Below are 18,546 nucleotides of genomic sequence, written 5' to 3' on the forward strand. Positions count from 1 at the left end.
GATGCCTTGTTTGACTTGAGGCACATAGCTGGTGGATTCTGCACTACTTACAAGCAAACCTACTAAAACGATACACTTCAACTTTGATCGTCTGTGAATATGTTGTAGTGGAGAGTAAAATGAACGACAAAATATTTTTTTTATATCTGGCCATATGCCTGTTAAAACGTTGAAATACCCATCTGAAAAAGAAAATAGAGTTTAACATTTCTGAATGAAAATACATTTTGGAGGAAAACCGTTGCATTCGGAACAGCTTTCACTGGTCTCTGAATGGATAATTACAGGACCTTACGGTTTTCAACGGAATCGTTGGTAATTCTTCCTGAAAAACTGTGGCAAGTTCAGGTAATTCGGATGGATGTGGATAAAGATCAACCATCCTTCTCTCCAAAGGACACCACAAAGCATCTATAACATTGAGGTCTTATATTATGACTCGAAAAATCTGATAGGACACAAAAGTTAGTCACTAAATGTTAATGGATCTTCATTTTCATAACGCTTTTCGGGTGTCGCCCATCATCATATAACCTGCTAAATTAATAACACATTTTTACATTACAAATGTGAACACAAGGAGAATCGTATTTGTACAGGCACAATGGTTTGTAATGAAAATTCAAAAATTTTTATAGAAATACGCATCACAGAGTAATATGAGTACAATAGTTTGACAAGGAAGTTTTTCAACTTACTACCCGTGAAGTTACTGTATTCACGTATGAACAGAAATACTGACTTGAGATGAACAGATAACTGAAGACTGATTATTGCTGCTCTAATCAAAGCATAAATAAACTCGCTTGTGGTAAATGGGGTTTGAGTGCTGGTGCTGCATACCGCCAATACATTGTTTTATCGTAAGGTTTATTTTACAATGTGGGCTGATATTTATACAGATTTTAGAGCGGTATGTATTTCATCCCAACATAACAAAAAGTTATTTGAACCAAGTGTTACAAGACGAAAAAAAATTAAAGTCAAACCCACGCATAAAATTGTAGTTTCATACTAATTGCCTTTATTTGACACTAGGTGTTTCTTACAAATAAAGTAGAAAATAGTACAACTGTACTGCTGAAATATGTAGAAAAATTTAACCAGTAGCTCATCAACAATGTTGAAAAACCATTGTTTATTACTTATTACTTGCTCATTGATTATATTATCCAGGTTAGTACAGACGTTGAGCATAAATTTCCAGGTTTTCTAAACGTTCATATCCCATGGGTGGAATGTTTAAAGTACGCTCAGTTGGATATGACTGGTGACCGTTTCCACAAATCGATTGCCACTTGGGCTATGCAAGCATTGTCACAAGACTCGCATCTAATCCTACAGACATCTACATGACCGAATAAACTATGACGCAGAAAAAATCCAAGCTTTACTTCGTACGGAACCCAACCTGAAATTTAGCTTTCCTAATGGCGCTAGCAATTTGTCGCACCAGGGGCCAAAACAGTAATGTGGGCGTTAGCTGTCACATCAGTATCAATATTCTTATTTCAGTAGAGTAACGCCATGCCTTGTAAGTCGAAAGTCTTCCTTGTCACAGCACGGCACTCGTACTGCATTGTGGTAAGTATCCCTGTAAAAATGTTTGACTTTTAATTACAAACCATTACGCCTGTACAAATACGATTCTGCATGTGTTCACATTTGTAATGTAAAAATGTGTTATTAATTTAGCAGGTAATCTGATGGTTGGTCACGCCCAACACGCGTTATCAAAATGAAGAAGATCCATTAACATTCAATGACTACTTTTTGCGGACTATCAGCTTGTTTTAGAATCGTAATAAAAATCATTAAAATGGTCGCTCTCCTCACTCACGACTTCACGTCTTACTTCAAATATATTGAGTCTTCGTGTCTGTGAGGGGCACGGGAGATGCACAATTCATACTCGTGCTCACAAAACGAGTCCAGGACGATGCAGACTTTATGAGCAGGGACCCCTGTCGTCTTGGAACACAGCATCAGCACTGAAAAACACCACACTGCACCACGGGGTGGCCTTGTCAGCCACAGTGGTCACATAATTCTTGGCAGTAATGGGGCCTTGCAGAGTAACCACGAGGCCCATGGAATGGCTACGTGAATCGCCACCGAATCCCGGCATGTTTCACTCTTGGTAAGTAAACTCGTCCAGAAATTGGAATCAGTATGAAAGAAGAACTATTCGACCAAATGACACACTTAAGTATATCCACGGTCCAGATTTCACGGCTTCGACACCACATTTCCCTGTTACGGACATTTGCATTGCTGATGAGTAGTTTTCGAATTCCAAGTCGCCCAGCAGCTCTGCTTCTGGAGCTCCCTTCTTGTTGTTTTGCTTCTAACACGTTTCGCAAGTGCGACATTCATTACTGCAGCGACTTTTGCAGCTGTCGCCCACGTATTTTTCATGACAGTCCTCTGCGTTTATGTTCAAGCGTGCATTTTCTGCCGTGTTTTCATATTGTTGTCGAATCCCTCTGTATGTGCTCTTATGTTATACGATGACGATAATAATAATAATAATCGTTTGGATTTCGTCATTTTCGTTCTTAACATTTCCAGCAGACGATGTGAAGCACTGCGAATTACCAAAGCAACTTCTGATAAAATGGAGTCATTTAATTGCCTCGAAGATACTAGGTTTTGAAATGCGGCAGTTCTTTGAAATGAAATAAAATTGAATGACTCCTAGATGTGTAGGGCGAATACTGCTACCGTAGGGAAAGATTCCTTCATAAAAGTCTGATTTCAGCTTAATTTTTCTTTCACTCCCCCCTCCCCCCATGAAGATAATCCAAAGAATTGCTGGCTGTGAGGTCGCAAACGTTATGAAACATAGTGCTAAGCTTAACCAGGTTATATAGTGCACAAGGTCTTCGTGCCGGGATTACCACGAAGAAGATTTGGTACTTATAACAGAAGGGTAGGAAACAGCTTGTCTAGCAAGTTATTCTCTTAAAGATGACATGTGGGAAATTGGTGGAGCAAAAGAACAGTTATGTGCTGTTTGTGGATAATTTTCAGTGCCTTGAGAACCTGTTGCTGCTATTGGGAGGTGGGGATATACAAATCATGGCACTTGAACACGGGTGGAACAGTAGAATAGCTGAAAATCTTTTAGAAAATGTGAGGGGGAGGTGTGTGGCCACAAGCGCACAAGGCAAAATCTTTTCTATTACCAGTATTAGTGGGACATATTGTTTAGCTTAGAGCCATTTTACAAATATACAACCTTGAAAGATATTAGACCAGAACATGGCCGGTAATACATGTGACAGTTTCTAGAAAAGTAAAATTAGTTTGTTTCATCAGAACATTTGGAGGTAGAAAATTAGAATATATGAGCTTCTTGTATGTCTAGATGGTGTGTAATATTCTGAACTGATATATATTATGTGTCTCTCTGAAGACGATGTAACCTCAGGATAGGGAGTATACATATGAGGGGATATAAACATCATTTTTTGTGTACAGTCAACATGGAAAAAGATGGAGCTGCAACACATGTAAAAACTGGACACAAAGTAAGTAATATTGAAACAAACAGTTTTCGTGTAGACCAGAAGCTAGGAATACGTGACTGTGAGTTGTTGGTGCATAATACTTCCATAGTAATTGTAAAGTCTGCACACCTGCCCCCCCCCCCCCCCCTCTACTCCCACTTTATGAAACTTTCAGCTACATCTGAAAATAAAGATGCAGTATAGAGCTACCTGTTACAAGAAGAGACAGTGTTTTGTGGAGATTTCAGTGTAAATTTCTTAAAAGAAAAAAATGAACTGCAATCATTATTTGTGTGTTTCAATCTAATTTTGGTAGACAATTTTCTAACTCATGTGCCAAACGATAGTAGGATTAAGGTTGACAACCTTTGTATGGACAGTATTCAGGCTGAACCAATAATGCATATTTAGTTACTAATGGACTATCCGATCATGATTCACAGTTAGTGGAAATAAACATTATGGCCCTTACAGCCCTCAAGCAGATTCATACACAGCAGTGAGACATATTAATCAAAACAGGGAAGTCTTAAAGTAAGTTAAAGAAGATGGTACAGAATGAAGCTTATTTAGAAAAAGATGATAATATCAGATTCAATTTATTCCACAGGATATTAATGTCAATATTTTAAACTTATTTTCTTAAAAACTTATCTACAAACTCCAGTAAAAAATTGAGAAGCCATAGATTATTAAGGAGATAAAATATGATACTAAAGGAACAGGAAATTTTATATGGAGGCCACAAGAAGTCAAGATACAATATTACTTGCATGCTGCTAAACAAACTGCAATGTTTTAAGGAAAGGAATTAAAATGTTCATAAACATGCACCTATGGAGGGAAATTAATGATGAAGCTAATAAGATTAAAACTATATGAAATATTCTGAAACAAGTGATAGGACAACCGGTCAATGTACAAGACATGATAACAATTACTGAAAATATTATGACTGATAACAAAAAAATTGAATGTACTTCTAACAATCGCTTTCGAAATGAAGCTTCAGAAAAAAAGGCTAAATGATTCAGTTGAAACAGCAGCAGAATAAGTTAAAAATTTAATTCCATATTTTTTTAAACACAGACATAGCACCGACATTCTTCGCTGAAATTAATAGAATTATAAAAGTTAAAAAACAAAAGTTCATAAGGCATTAACGGCATTTTAATCTGAATTCTGGGTATATATTTTAAATTAATAAGACTGTGAAATATCCAATGCATCAGTGACACTGGGAAATTTTTCAAACGCATTACAATATACAATTATTATACCTCTTTGTAAGAAAGATGGCAACCAAAAATTTCAATAATCATCGTCGAATTTCCTTACCCTAGTATTTTTCCAAAATATTCGAAAAAGTAATGTACAGACACAAGAGCAGTCTCACATTTAAGTGGAGAAATTTACTTAACACATCGCAGTTTGGACGCTAGAAGGATTGCTAGACTGAGAATTTATCCATGCGTTCACTTACCAAATTTTACAAGCGTTAATTAATAAAATATTGCCAGTTGGTATTTTTGTGAACTTTCATTGCGTGGATCATGTTATCTTTTGACGTCAGAAAAATATAAATTTTATGGAATCGATGGCTTTGCATACAACTCATTTGAATCATACTTAAAAACATAATGCACGAAGTTGTGATGAATAATTCAAATACTGGAGGAAGGAGGAAAAATATTAGTGACTGGAGATCACGGAGTCCCACAAGGTCCACTTTCAGGTTTACTCATATTGCTTGTACAATGTGGTCATAAGTAGTCTAAGAAGCACGCAAGGGGTTTCCAGGGTAGGATGTGCTGAGAGATTAACTGTTAAGAAAAAATTCGATACGTTACGCCGTTTCCGAGTCAATTAGCATGGAAGTAAGCCAAACAGGATGCTGCGAGCGCACTTTCAACCGACCCACCAAAAATAATAATTATTGTCAGTTGTTCTCATAGTGCACGAGACTGCTCAACCTGTGGATCGGGTTCAGTCCTTACTACCCCATTTTTGTATCGTTCTCCTGCTCGGTTGTAGGAAACCAAACGACGAACACATTTGGCGACAGCGTCTCTGGCGGGCTGCTTGAATTTGCACTCATGACGTCAGGATTGGCTAGCTCTAAGCCTAATTAACTCGGAAACTGCACAACGTATCGGTTTCTTTCTTAACAATAATGTCTTAACACACCCTACTCTGGAACACCCTTACAAAATTTTTAGACTGTTTGTTGCGATGTGAATGAACTTTCACTTAACATTCATCAAGCAGAATTGATTGCTTTTGCAGACGATGCTAGTGTTTTAATAGATCCCATCATAGAGAAACTAAATTCTGTACAACAAATCAGAATCATACCAGCAACTGACGTAGCACACGAGCAGGAGTCAATATACAGGGAGAGCTTGCTACAAATTTTCGGGTGTGCGTATTAATGAAAAACTGAAGTGGAAAAAACGTATTACTGAGCTACTCAAACAATTTTCGGCCACTTTTCCTATTACTATAATTGATAGCCCTGGAAGTCGATCACCTTCCTGGCATTTTTGCACATTTCCGCTTAGTAACGTGTTACGAAATAATTTCCTGGGGTAACTCGTCACTTAGAGAGTATTGACTACACAAAAGTGAGCAACAACAATAATATGTTGTGATTATCTGGCAATCCTCATATAGGTTTGATTTCAGGAATTAGGAATCTTAACTGCACCACCACTGTCCATATTTTCTACAGTGAAATTTCATTAAAAAATCCATCATAATTTGAGAAGAACAGTGATGTCCATAACTAAAACTCTAGAGAAAGATATGGCGTTCATAACCCATTATTTAAATTGACAGTGACTCAGAAAGGATTTCAGTACCCGACAACAAAAGTTTTGAACATTTTCCCAATAATATAAAATGTGTGCAAGTAGTAAAGCAAGTTTTAAATGGAACATAAAATAAATTATCCTGGTGAACTCCTCCTATTCGATGAACGAATTTTTATATAAAAACTGGTAGCCTGTAATAAAATAAAAAATAGTTTTTAAGCCTACCTGCGTGGCTGAATGAGTAGGTCTAAAAAAAGTAAGCTCATTAATGTTAACACTACACATGTAAATATATCCTGTGACCTGATGCATTTCGCATCATTTTGATAAAAGAATCGTTTAAATGATCGATGGAACATGTAACTAACTAACTAACCAACTATCTGCAGCTATCACGAAACTCTCGTACTCTCCATAGATTTGAAATAACACATTCACACCTAAAGTGAGAAAATGGCTTCTACAAACCCACTTACATTATGTGGCAATGTGACAAATTTTCCAACTCGTTCATTTTCTTCCAGTTCAATGTCTAGGAAGCCAGAATACGACACAATAATTTATTTTAAATTTTGGAGACAATCAGACATCATATTTGTTTGCCATAGAAGATTCACTTTGAGCATAACGGACCGTGAGCATATACAAAATACACTCCTGGAAATGGAAAAAAGAACACATTGACACCGGTGTGTCAGACCCACCATACTTGCTCCGGACACTGCGAGAGGGCTGTACAAGCAATGATCACACGCACGGCACAGCGGACACACCAGGAACCGCGGAGTTGGCCGTCGAATGGCGCTAGCTGCGCAGCATTTGTGCATCGCCGCCGTCAGTGTCAGCCAGTTTGCCGTAGCATACGGAGCTCCATCGCAGTCTTTAACACTGGTAGCATGCCGCGACAGCGTGGACGTGAACCGTATGTGCAATTGACGCACTTTGAGCGAGGGCGTATAGTGGGCATGCGGGAGGCCGGGTGGACGTACCGCCGAATTGCTCAACACGTGGGGCGTGAGGTCTCCACAGTACATCGATGTTGTCGCCAGTGGTCGGCGCCGTGCAGGTGAGCGCCACAATCAGGACTGCATACGACCGAGGCACACAGGGCCAACACTCGGCATCATGGTGTGGGGAGCGATCTCCTACACTGGCCGTACACCTCTGGTGATCGTCGAGGGGACACTGAATAGTGCACGGTACATCCAAATCGTCATCGAACCCATCGTTCTACCATTCCTAGACCGGCAAGGGAACTTGCTGTTCCAACAGGACAATGCACGTCCGCATGTATCCCGTGCCACCCAACGTGCTCTAGAAGGTGTAAGTCAACTACCCTGGCCAGCAAGATCTCCGGATCTGTTCCCCATTGAGCATGTTTGGGACTGGATGAAGCGTCGTCTCACGCGGTCTGCACGTCCAGCACGAACGCTGGTCCAACTGAGGCGCCAGGTGGAAATGGCATGGCAAGCCGTTCCACAGGACTACATCCAGCATCTCTACGATCGTCTCCATGGGAGAATAGCAGCCTGCATTGCTGCGAAAGGTGGATATACACTGTACTAGTGCCGACATTGTGCATGCTCTGTTGCCTGTGTCTATGTGCCTGTGGTTCTGTCAGTGTGATCATGTGATGTATCTGACCCCAGGAATGTATCAATAAAGTTTCCCCTTCCTGGGACAATGAATTCACGGTGTTCTTATTTCAATTTCCAGGAGTGTAGTTGCAGCGGTAATGTTAGTCTTTAAAGTGAACGGTGTTGAATCGAATGAAATAAAAGCTGTAAAAGGAGAACTGCAATGCCAGCCGTATTGGACAGCCTCACAATTACAAGAGATACCGCAACGACACTGCGTTTATGTTTTTCCCACATTGAACGACGGTGAACAGGTACGTGCATAAATATGTCGCCCATTCATCCATTGCAAGACCAGGCGGAAATCGGCGCGAAGATATCCAAGAAAAGTGTAATTCATGCAGGAACAATGTGAATGGTACTTTTCGTCTCTCTAGAATGCAGACAAGAGATGAATGATTATAAAGCATTTTTTCGCCACAGGAATAAATTTAATACGAATTACAAAACCTAACTATACCATCTTGCTACTAATGTAATGAATATGTCCATAAAAATAGACAAAATATAGTCTAGACGGAGGCTTATCAAGTTTATGTTCACTTAGTTACAGTTATATTGTTGTTGCGTACATGTGAATGTCCAGAGAAAAAAATCTAAAGAAATGTCTCAGATTCTAATTTCTAGGCCACTAATTTGCAGACGTCCACATGTAAGAAATGAAGACAAAAACTGTACAACAGTACATGACAAGGAAGGATAACAATTAGCTGTACATCTGTGTTCATGTTAGCGCTCGTTAACACCATCTAACATCACCTGTGTGACATTCTCTGCTTAAATCAGTTCACTATAAGGGGCACCCCAGGAGGAATGGACACTATTAAGGGACATGACAGGAACGACCATACGAAGCAACGAAGTCTGGTAAACATGGGCTCTATGATGAACGCCTTAAGAGCTACGAGCTGTTCTTCATCTTCGATACTGTGAAATAACTCTCCTACTACTACAAGTTCTTTGCTTTCAGTATTTTGAGTATTGGCAGTGTGGACCAAAACAAGAAAAAAAGTCTCATAAACATGGCTTCTAAAATGCATACCTTAAGAGCTATGAGCACTTGTTCATCTTCGTTACTGTAAAACATGTCTCTGCTACTGAACAAGTCGTCATAGATCTTAAGGTATGCATTTTAGAATCCATGTTTACGGGACTTTTTTCTGGTTTAGGTCCGCACTGCCTCCTCGAAAACTATGAAAAACCACAAGGTTGTAGTAAAAAAGATTTGTTTCAAAGTATAGAAGATGAAATGCTCACATGCCCGGGTTCCCGGGTTCGATTCCCGGCGGGGTCAGGGATTTTCTCTGCCTCGTGATGACTGGGTGTTGTGGGCTGTCCATAGGTTAGTTAGGTTTCAGTAGTTCTAGGGGACTGATGACCGTAGATGTAAAGTCCCATAGTGCTCAGAACCATTTTTGAAATGTTCACAGTGTCAAAGTATGTATTTTAGAGCCCATATTTAAGGCAATATTTTTGCTTCGAATGATCATTCTTGTCATATCACTGAATATTAACCATTTCTCCTGTATAATACAGAAAGAGAGATTCTGCCACAATTTTTATTGTTCTTCGTACACCGTAACAACACACTTCGTTTCTCAGAACTCCGAGACACACTATAAAGTTGTGCGTTCTTTAGCCATGACTCCGCCAACGCTGAGCGATGAATAACGATGTTTTTGTAAAATTAACTGAAATCAAAAACACGAAAAAAAATTTTCGCATATTTCACTGGATGAAGCACATCATTTATCTTGACATCTCTTCAACGGATCTCATAGAAAAGCATGAAGTGGCTGCTGGGATTTTCGAACCAGTGGCCCACGAAGGGCGTCGTTTTCGTTTCAGAACGAGGTACACAATTTAAAAAATCCGACTTCCACAGCTTGGGAGAGACTTCACTGCAGCAAAAAGCATAGTAGTTAGAAAAAGAAAATTTATTACTTACTTTCACTAAAATCACACACATAAGATTGTCAGTGAGACTTTATCTCTACATCGACGTAATAACTTTGCGATTGACACTTATTTGTGTTGCAGTGAGTTCATAGAACAACTTTCAGATTATTTTTCGATAATTCCACCCTCTAGCACCATATGGGGAAACACGAATATCTAAATATTTCCGCGCGAGCTCTTTCATTGTATTATGATGATCGTTTCTCCATGTGTTGTTGGGTATCAACAAAACATTTCCACATTAGGAGGAGAAAATTGGTGATTTAAATTTCGTGAAAAGATTCCGTCGCATTGAAAAACGCCTTTGTTTTAGGGCTTGGCACCCCAACTCGCCCATCATACCCGTAACACTCTCTCCCTATTTCGTGATAACACAAAAGGAGCTTCCATTCTCTGAAGTTTTTTGATGCCCATTGTCAATCCTACGTGCTAAGTATGCCAAACCGCTCAGGACTGCTCCAGAAGAGGACGGACAAACGTAGTGTGGATAGTCTTTCTAGTAGATATGCTGCGTCTTCGGAATGTTCTGTCAATTAAACGCGGTCTTTGGTTCGCCTTCACCACAATCTTTTCAATGTGACTGCTTCCAGTTTGAGCTGCTCACCGTTACAGTCCCTAGGAATTTAGTAGAATCGACAACCTTCAAATTTTTGCGATTTATCGTGTAACGTAACAACTATCTGATTCTTTATGTTTGTAAGTTTTCTTAGCAGCTGTTGGAGCGATTAGACCTCAATCAGTGAATTTCATGTTCCTGTGATGAGGCTTGCAAATGTTACTCTTATCTTACTGCAGATCTTTGAGGTAATGCTTAAAAATATTTATATGTCGTTTATTTTTCTGCTCAATTTCACAAGTCTATGCTAAATTCATTCTCTCAAAGAATACTTAAAAACTTGATAGCTATAGCATTTCGTTGATACAGACTGCTAAATTACATCGGCTTATTAAATAAAAAATAAAAGAAACGAAAAACCCCCTTTGCTGCCACGAGGTTGTAGAATTTAAGTAGCTCCGTTGCTACCGTAATGAACAAAATAACAGATTCTTACCACAAAGATAATCCACACAGCTTTCTGCCGGTCCATTGTGGAATCTATGTCTTTGAACGGAGTGTCGATATGTATATATATATATATGTGCATCTGACCTTCATATTATCAGGAAAGTTCGCAAGATACGGTTTGTATCGGAAAAATTTGTGGCTCACAACTTTCGAGGTTAGATGACCGTTATCAAATCGTGTTTTACTGTATGAGGAAAGACGGATCATAAGTATCTAAAAGTTAATTAATTGGCATTTGATGCATCTGAAGGAATGCAAGCAGGCGCATACAGTGCAAGCTGTGGCTGCTCTGTTCGGTCGATGGGACTGGGATACTATACCATCCACCATACTCCGCGGACTTAAGTCCTTGTGAATTTGATTTGATTCAGAAGGTGAAGAAACTACTTCGTGGCATCCGCTTCAGAACTGTTCCACAGATTCGACAGGCAGTAGACCATTCGCACCATCAACAGAACGGGCTCTGCAAATGGTATACTACGCCTTCCACATCGCTGACAACGGGTTCTACACAACGCTGGTGACTACTTTGAAGGACAATAACAAGTGCAAACGCGTAACCCTTTTGTATCGGTTGTGAATAAGTAGTTGCCACTATTTCAAGTTCCAATCCTCGTAATTCCATTCCAAATTTGTTGCAAATATGTCAAGCCGTTTCAGCGCAAAGGAGTAACGACAATTCTCAGATACCAACTTCCACACTGTTTTTCTAAGAACAGGTTGGATTTTTTCAGGATTCTAATACACCCCATTATTTCCCACTGTTCTGGCTACAAAACCCTAGTATTCAACATAAACTCTGTTCACTGCGACGGCCGTACTCCACCTACTCTGGAATCCCTGTGCGCCTGAATAGTACCACTCTACTGGTCGCCCTGGCCGACGTCGGAGCCACCGTCCTGCTGCACCAATAATCTCCCCATCATCCGCGTACTGCTTCCTGCGGAGTGCATAGTTCAGTAGGCCAAGCAGATGGAAGTCGGGAGGTGCGAGATCCGGGCTATAGCGTAGACAAGGAGGAACAGCCCAACGAAGCTTTGTGAACTCCTCTTGGGTGCGGAGACTTGTTTGAGGCCTCGTGTTTTCATGGATAATAAAAAGTTCGTTTCTGACGACGAACAAGCTGCCGTCGCTCCTTCAAGTTCCTGATGGTAGCACAATACACTTCAGAGTGGTAGTTGCACAGTGAGGGAGAAAATCAAACAGAATAACACCTTCAAAGTATGGCGCCAATACATGGACTGCCGATTTATTTCCGGTTCGAACTCGTGAACGCATGGTTCATCACCTGTGACGATGTTCAACAAAAAATTGTCACAGTCTCGTAAGGCGCAAGAAATTCCTCACAGATGATCCTTCGATTCTTCATTCCTCTTTATGGTCTTATGCGAGGCGGTGAAGAACCCAGTGGGTACACACCTTTGAGTGCCCCAAATGGTGGACAAGTGCGCCAGTAGTACCAACAGAGACGTCCAGCTGAGCATCGAGGTGTTTGATTGCCATCTGTCGATCAGCTCGAGTGACAGTGTCCGCACGTTCCAACACTGCACAGCTGTGTGCGGTCGGCCGGCACGCACGAGATCGGACAGGTTTGAAGGATCTTGTTCCGATGAAGACAGACGCCTAGCGCAACGACTCATCATGCTTCACTGCCAGGTCTTCATAGACATTCGGGCAAACACCTGTATCTACGATGCTCTGATTTTCCGCCAAAAGAAACTCAATGACAGAGCTGTGCTTGGAATGCGCCTCCGTTACAGACGCCATTTTGAAGGCTAGGTATAGTGGCGTCATCTGTCGGAACTTCATGAAACTACTTGCCTCGATTATTGAACGCCTCTCGTGCATGGGATTTTGGTAGTACGACTACACAATACGATAATGGCCAGTGTGTCTTTGAAATCTTCTCAACTATTGATATACAGACGCCAACGTTTTCCATTTAAATGGAACTTTATTTTTTGAAGTTCTGTCCTGAACGAAGAGAATTCAGTGTCACTGTTTCGAAGCGGGATTGAGGCAGGACGTGTTGCCGAAATCCAGGCGCTCGCTGAACCTGCCGGCTCAGCACCTATGCCTCGCAGTGGCCCTGCTACTACGGCTACTTCGCCGATGCGATACCAGAATTTAGGGACATTTCAACGGCGCTTAGCAGGACGCGTACATGACCTCCAGCACCACAAGACCCACTCTGGTATGCGTAAAGCTTGCCAGCTGAACGGGCTGAAGAGGTCGAACAGATGGGCAGCGCTGCTGCGCCCGCCAACTGTCTCTCGTGGCCTCGGAGTTAACACTGCAACTACAGTGTGGTTGTAATTAAAGTGCAGCTACTCAGAGAGGTCCAATAACGGCTGTAATTACCGTACGGCAGCGAAACTTTGTAGATATTCTAATGCGGTAATGCGGAACCGATTTACGCAGAAAAAAATCTGGCTCCAATTTTTGACACCAGCTGCAAATGTGTCATTATGAATGCAAGAAAAACGTACAGAAATGTTCCCATATGTAATGGATTAGGAAGTGAACGTGGGAAGAAGAGTCAAACAAGTGTAAAAAGCGTAAGGTTCAAGAATAAAATTATGACTCTACAGCGGAGTGTGCGCTGATATGAAACTTCCTGGCACATTAAAACCGTGAGCCAGACCGAGACTCAAACTCGGGACCTTTGCCTTTCGCGGGCAAGTGCTCTACCACTGAGGTACCCACGCACGACTCACGCCCGCTCCTCACAGCTTTATCCTTTCTTCCAGGAGTGCTACTCCTCACAGCTTTATCCTTTCTTCCAGGAGTGCTAGTTCTGCAAGGTTCGCAGGAGAGCTTCTGTGAAGTGTGAAAGGAAAGAGACGAGATACTGGCGGAATTAAAGCTGTGAGGACTGGGCTCTCTGTGGTAGCTCAGTGGTAGAGCACTCGTCCGCGAAAGGCAAAGGTCCTGAGTTCGAGTCTCGGTCTGGCACACAATTTTAATCTGCCAGGAAGTTTCAGCGTAATGTTCATTTTATTATTAATCACTGCTTGCACAATTTGTTCAATGTAAGCAGCGGAGACGTCGACGAGGTACTGCATCTGTAAAAAGATTTGATCAACACTTCCTTGCATCAATTCCGGTGGAATGTGAGCAACGTGTTCCTGTACACTAGATGAGGTATAGCCCGGAAACGTGCCTGGAAAACGCGTTCTTCTTGATATCCTCAGAGCCAAAAGGCATTTGGAACAGGTGGTCTCGCAGGCCATGCATCCGGAAATCTCTGGAGACAACATGTTCGTGAGAGGTTGCAATAAAAGTATATTTCACTGGGCGAGAGAAGTGAAGTGTTGCCCTACCTTACATGAAAGCAGTGATTCAGACACAGCAGCTCTTTTCTAAAACATGAATTAGGTATTACGGGCTGTACAAGAAGTCTCGGTAACGTGCAGACGTCATGGTACACCTGACAGGCCCTCTGGGTGATTTTTTTAAAAATTTTCAGTCCTTTTACTGCTTTGATGCGGCACACACGAAATCCTCTTCTGTGCCTACTTTTTTGTCTCAATCTCTTCCAACCTACATCCTCAGTTATTTGATATATCTCTTCCCGTCTCTGTCTTCCTCTACTGTTTTTACCCTCTGCAGTTCTCTCTAGCACGAAGGAAGTTGTTCCTTGACGTCTTAACACATGTCCTATCATTCTGATCATTCTTCTTCTCATTGTTTCCCACATATTCCTGTCCTCGCCGATTCTGCAGAGAACCTCCTCATTCTTTACCTTATCAGTCCACCCAATTTTCAACATTATACTCTAGCACCTCGTCTCGAATGCTTTGATTTCTTTTGTTCCGGCTTTCCCACAGTCCATGTCTCACTGCACGACCACTAGCGCTACCCAGGGCACTGCTGTGTTGTCAGTTGCAGCAACAGCAACCTTATCAGTAACTTCCATCGTGTGAGGACGCCTTCCTCTTTCAGTTGGCCTATCAAGCTCATCCGTTTTTTCGAATGTCATTTATCCTCTTCATTAAAACATTTCATAACATCCCACCTCTCCTCAGATCTTTCAGTTGACGATATTCTCTAACTGCATCACTGCAATTGCTGCGAGTAACATAAAACTGTTCGATTAAAAATTCAGTCTCTCGTCTTGATAGCCACACTGTTCAGCCCCGTTATGGCTTCTCAGATGCCAGCGTGTACGTCATACTGTCATAGAAACAGCGTACAGCGCCTTGTGGCCACAAATGGAACTAATTGGTTTTCCAGCACAAATCGGTTCTGCATTAACGATTCACGTATCTATCCAGTTCCGCTGCCATACAGTTACATTTCATACCGGAAACCCGTGAGTAGTTGCTCTGTAATTACAACCACCCGGTTGCGCCGCCTCTGGGTTCCGAACCGACGACCGCAGCCCGTGGCCCGACGTCTTTCCGCTGCCCCGTGGCCTTGTGTGTGAACGGATGAGCATCCAGCTGCGTGCCGAAACCTGACGCCGCAGGCCAACTGTGCCCAGAGAAAAATTGCGTTGACTGCTGGTGCGCCGTCGGTGAGTCATCGCACTCCCGCGTAAGCAGCTCGCCCTCCAGCTGCGGGCAAGGAACGCGGCAGCTCACGTGCCTCGTCCGCCACGCTCAACAGAAGTCCAGGGGTCGCCAAAAATATAGAAACACTGAGACAAATGCATAATTGAACACAAGAGCAGATGCTAGGCAAGCCTGCATTTTGCGATGTTGTATACGGCTGACTCCATGCGGAGTGAATAACAAGGCAACCCAAGAGCCACCCTGCTTCAAAATGTTCAAATGTGTGTGAAATCTTATGGGACTTAACTGCTAAGGTCATCAGTCCCTAAGCTTACACACTACTTAACCTAAACTATCCTAATGACACACACACACACACACACACACACACACACACACACACACCCATGCCCGAGGGAGGACTCGAACCTCTGCCGGGACCTGCCGCACAGCCCATGAATGCAGCGCCCTAGACCGCTCGGCTAATACCGCGCGGCGAGCCACCCTGCTCTTTGTGTTCTTGGTGCTCTGACTGGTATTGCACACAGCCCTCCTGGCTCACACTGAAGAGTCAAAGAAACTGGGACACCTGCCTATTATCGTGTAGAGCCCCCACGAGAACACAAAAGGGACGCAACACGACATGACATGGACTCGACTAATGTCTGAAGTAGTGGTGGATGGAACGGACACCATGTATCCTACAGGACTGTCCATAAATCTGAAAGACTACAAAGGGGGGGGGGGGGATCTCTTCTGAGCAGTGCGTTGCAAGGTATCCCAGATATGCTCAATAATATTCGTGTCTGCGGAGTTTGGTGGCCAGTGGAAGTGTTTAAACTCAGAAGAGTATTCCTGGAGCCACTCTGTAGCAATTCTGGACGTGTGGGGTGTCGCATTGTCATGCTGGAATTGCCCAAGTCCGACGGAATGCACAATCGACATCAATGGATGTAGGTAATCAGACAGGATCCTTACGTACATGTCATTTGTCACAGTAGTATCTAGACGCGTCATGGTTCCGATATCACTCCAACTTCACACGCCTTTACAGAGCCCCCTCCAGCGCGAGTAGTTCCCTGCTGACACGCGGGGTCCATGGACTCATGACGTTATCTCCATACCCGTATACGCCGATCCGCTCTATACAGTTTGAAACGAGACTTGTCCGACCAGGCAACACGTTTCAAGTCATCAACTGACCAATGTCGGCGTTGAGGGCCCAGGAGGGGCGTAAACCTTTGTGTTGTGCACTAATCAAGGATACATGAGTGGGCCTTTGGCTCTGAAAGCCCATATCGATGATGATATTTCGCTGAATAGTTCAATCGCTGACACTAGTTGATACCCGAGCATTGAAATTTGTAGCAATTTGCAGAAGGGTTACACTTCTGACACGCTGAACGGTTCTCTTCATTCGTCATTCTTGCAAGATCATTTTCCGGCCGCAGCGATGTCGGACATTTGATGTGGTACTGCACTCCTGATATTCACGATAAATCCCCACTTCATCGCTACCTCGGAGATGCTGTGTCCCATTGCTCGTTCGCTGAATATAACACCACGTTCAAACTCACTTAAGTGTTATTAACCTGGCATTGTAGCAGCAGTAACCGATCTCAGAATTGCACCAGACACTCGACCTATATAGGCGTTGCCGACCGACCGCTGGGTCGTTCCCTACTTGTTTACATATCTCTGTATTTAAATACGCATGCCTATGATAGTTTCTTTCTCTCTTCAGTGCATATATTAGATAATGTATGGATTATAGAATACACTATGTGTACTTTTGTTCTCATTGGAAGTTTTTACTATTTAAAGGCTGCATCTTCATAGTAATAATTTTACATTTTTCATATAAAATTCCACATTTCGTGAAGAAAAACTTCATTTCTTCCATTGTTTTTATAGGTATTCTGTTTTGATGTGATCTAACTGGGAAGAGCCAATCAATTGATTATTCTTTTTTTGTCTGGAAAACAATGATGATGAAATAAGGCATATGAAATTATGCAGAATTTTAGTAATTGGTGATATCTAGTTAAAAATTTCATTTTCGATTCAATTCAGCAATCTCTATTGTTTGTGGTTCAAATAAAGATTTGGGAACTTTCGAATTTTTTAGTCTTTCATGTTATAGGTCGAGTAAATGTTCTGGTTCATATGTAACCACAGGAACACTGATTTCCAGTGATTCTACAACAATTTTTGCCTTCCTTAGGAAGTGTAGACACATCTTCAATGCCAGCATGATTTAAGTGTCAGATCATCGAAAAGCGGCATCTCCAACATTAAAGACCATGTATAAAAATGTTAAATTTCCTTCCCAAGTAATTTTCTTATAATCTTTCAAAAATACACCAAATATTTCTAAAGGATAAAGTACTTCACTTTTCTTCCTTTTATCTTCCCATTAGTAAGTATACCACTCTCTATGGTTATCTCATTGGGTAGACATAAAGTCAGTGCATAAGGACAGATGAAGAAATAAGAGGATGTTGTATTCAAAATATTGTTTCCATTAATTATGTCGATAGTCTCAAACAGCTTTTCCACATACTTGTGAATAAAATTTTTATTAGTTTTTACGTCTATGTTGGATAATTTGTACCATCAACTCCAGTAATACTGAAGGGTGGTTAAGATGAACCGTACCCTCTGCAATATTTATATTAATCTCTGTGATCTTGTTGCAAAGATTTAGGTTATTTTTAGTCTTCTCATTCACAGGGAATGAGTTAAACTGATAACTCTCTCTTTTGTTCATTACTAATTAAAGGTAAAATTTTATTAAGCCATTTCTAAAATAATTGTTACAGTGGTACCACTGAAGTCAATCACCTTTTCATTTTCACTGGTTACAGTTATTTATGAATCCTTAATATAAAAAGTTGGAAAACATACAGAATAATGTTGTTGTTGTTGTGGTCCTCAGTCCTGAGACTGGTTTGATGCAGCTCTCCATGCTACCCTGACCTGTGCAAGCTTCTTCATCTCCCAGTACCTACTGCAACCTACATCCTTCTGAAACTGCTTAGTGTATTCATCTCTTGGTCTCTC

General features: G+C 41.6%; 1 protein-coding gene across 2 annotated transcripts in view; it reads right to left on the reverse strand.

Moving 5' to 3' along the window:
• Positions 1–11,021, reverse strand: part of LOC126267431 (salivary glue protein Sgs-3-like) — a 44,155-nt gene extending 33,134 nt beyond the window's left edge. Inside the window, exon 1 of one of the 2 annotated variants that reach the window (XM_049972684.1) lies at positions 10,974–11,021. In XM_049972684.1, coding sequence (XP_049828641.1) covers positions 10,974–11,009 — 36 coding nt within the window. In that variant the 5' untranslated portion in view covers positions 11,010–11,021. The remainder of the gene's footprint in view (positions 1–10,973) is intronic. The other variant, XM_049972685.1, reaches the window with a different exon arrangement.
• Between the last annotated feature and the right edge of the window lie 7,525 nt (positions 11,022–18,546).

This window comes from Schistocerca gregaria, chromosome 4 (genome assembly GCF_023897955.1).
Source record: "Schistocerca gregaria isolate iqSchGreg1 chromosome 4, iqSchGreg1.2, whole genome shotgun sequence".
Taxonomy (NCBI): domain Eukaryota; kingdom Metazoa; phylum Arthropoda; class Insecta; order Orthoptera; family Acrididae; genus Schistocerca; species Schistocerca gregaria.